Below are 2,411 nucleotides of genomic sequence, written 5' to 3' on the forward strand. Positions count from 1 at the left end.
AAAAACGGCTAGGCGCCGTGCCAACTCGTGACAGGCTGTGTCAGCGGAGCCCGAGCTGTGCCGTGCACTGCCGCCCCATCTAATCTAATCGTACAGTAGATAGCGACGTGTTCATATCAGGCAGGTAGTACAGAGGTCGTGGGTTCGAGCCCGTGAAAAGGAAAAATTAAAAAACGGCTAGGCGCCGTACCAAGTCGTGACAGGCAGTGCGCTTCTCGTGCACGGTTTTGTCAGCACAGAGCTTGGTGAGCTCCACCTGTGCCACGGCGGCATTGTTGAGGTTGCCGAAACGGGCTCTGAATGCTGTGAGGAAGGCTGTTTCATTGGCGAAGGGTGTTGTCGCTCCCTGAGTCCCAATCTGGACAGCGGCAAGCTGGGCAAAGATGGGAGTGGCCCAGGCTCATGTGTCACCATCGAGGAGGCTAAGGGCAACCTGAACCTTCAGCTCAATGGTGGAGAGGGTCGTGTTAACCGCCCAGTAGATGAGCAACTAGGAGACGAAGCGGTTGCACTCAACGACGGTTTTTCCATCATATTGGAGGGGGAGAAGGAGCTTCAACATCTCCTTGTCAGGTGCGGCAGCGGGAGAAGACATTATCGGCGACGAGAGGGACGAAGGACTGCCTGCGGACGAAGGCGACTGTTGTGACTGTCTGCCGGGCGAACTTCGCGAGGAACGAGTGCTTGGGCGGCCTCGCAGCGGAGACGGCACTGGAGGCGCTGGAGGAAGCCTGGAGAAGGGGTTACGTACGTTAGGGACTGCTGACGCGGGGGCGAGCACTGTCAGCGAGGTGGGCTGAGCAGGATCCGCGGACTCGGACTCCGAGACTCCTTCTTCACTCGCACTCTCCTCAGGCTCAGGCTCTGGCGCAGGGTCTGAAGGGAGATCTCCTCGCGCTTGACTGGGTCTGGTGACAGTTTGGGGAAAGCGGGAGCTGGGGGAGACAGGGTGAGAGTGCCGCGAGGTGGATCGAGATGCGAGGGTGCTGCGAGGGCCAAGCAGATGTTGGGCCCTTCTGATTGCCTTGTAGCGCGGGTAATCTTGCGTGACTGATTGGGGTGTTCCATTGGGGCACGGCTGCTGCTCGCAAGTGTAGATGACAGTCTCACGGCCATCTGGGATGTAGACGTCGATGAGGTCCTGCGAGTCGAAGGCATGAACCTGGCCTTGACAGGCAGCCACAATGGATGGGGGAAGGACGGGGAGGTGCGCGTACTACAAAGGCCGTGCTATATTAGCTTACACCTACGGCGCCCGAAGTAATGCTAGGGTTTGCAATTTACATGGGGCCCAGTACTGCTTTTGGCTAGTATGCAGCAGGAACCTAGACCACGCGTCCGTTAGGACAAACACCGCCCACTGAAGTGCAGGTGTTGAAAGGTTTGTTCCCTAAGCAGTGGTGATGTATGTATGCTATCTACGTATTGTAGTGTATCGTAAGGTGCGCACCACCCGACCTATGGGAAAGGAAAGTGTGAGTGTATGGGTTCCGAGGAACGCCAGCCGCTATGGGAGTTTTGACCTAATGTTGTGACTTGAGGTCAAGCGACAGGGGAAGACCTAAGAGCTGGGGGTGTCTGACTAAATCTCACCGAAGCGATGGTGAGCAGCGCTCAAACCTAAGGCTAGGGACAAGAATATATTAGTTAGAAAAGAAAAGGAAGTAAGTACATGGGAGCTTACTGACCTAGGGACAAGAGGTCGAAACTGAGGTCCCTAGGGCAGCAGAGGCCGGCTTATATACAGGGGAAGTTTAGGGGAGGCTGTGCGCACTGGTCTGTACGCAGCTGGTCCGTGCGCAGCATGCTGACGCGGCCCCAGGGGCCGGTGAGTCAGAGAGGCTGTGTCAGTGGAGCCCGAGCTGTGCCGTGCACTGCCGCCCCATCTAATCTAATCATACAGTAGATATGATGCATCTGTATCAGGCAAGTAGTACAGAGGTCGCGGGTTCGAGCCCGCGAAAAGGAAAAAATTAAAAAACGGCTAAACACCATGCCAACTCGTGACAGCCAGTGAGAGGGTCGCGGAACTCCGCGAGGTTCATCTTGGAGTCTGGAGACATGGTGAGGGGTAGAGAGCAGAAGGATAAAACGCTGACGAAGGGCCCGATCAAATGACAGGAGTTGCCAAATTGGGAAGGTTTGATGAACGAACAAATAGGAGGTTCGACTCGTTGGGGGCAGAGTCAAACTGTAAGGACTACGAGAGGGTGCGAGGTATGGCGCGAGGGATGCAGCGCCGAGAGCCGAGGTCCTCAGTAGAAGAGATGTAGTATACGATATTAAATGGCAGAGCGCCGGTCGTCAAGTGATCGAGTCGAAGACGAGACGCACGAGAGAGAATACGATGAGGTAGAATTACTGGTGTTGACTCTGCGAGGATTCCCAAGTGAAAATCCTCGCAGAGTCAA

The 2,411-nt window shown here is 55.7% G+C and overlaps 1 protein-coding gene across 1 annotated transcript; it reads right to left on the minus strand.

Annotated features, from left to right (window-relative positions):
• Positions 1–751: 751 nt before the first annotated feature.
• Positions 752–1,806, minus strand: POSPLADRAFT_1114553 (hypothetical protein; the record flags this gene model as incomplete). Its single annotated transcript, XM_024483439.1, has 3 exons — positions 752–1,216; positions 1,335–1,390; positions 1,746–1,806. Coding segments are annotated over 3 exons (582 nt in total), but the record flags the coding sequence as incomplete, so codon positions are not given.
• Positions 1,807–2,411: the final 605 nt, after the last annotated feature.

Source organism: Postia placenta, assembly GCF_002117355.1.
Source record: "Postia placenta MAD-698-R-SB12 unplaced genomic scaffold POSPLAscaffold_16, whole genome shotgun sequence".
In the NCBI taxonomy this organism is placed as follows: domain Eukaryota; kingdom Fungi; phylum Basidiomycota; class Agaricomycetes; order Polyporales; family Adustoporiaceae; genus Rhodonia; species Rhodonia placenta.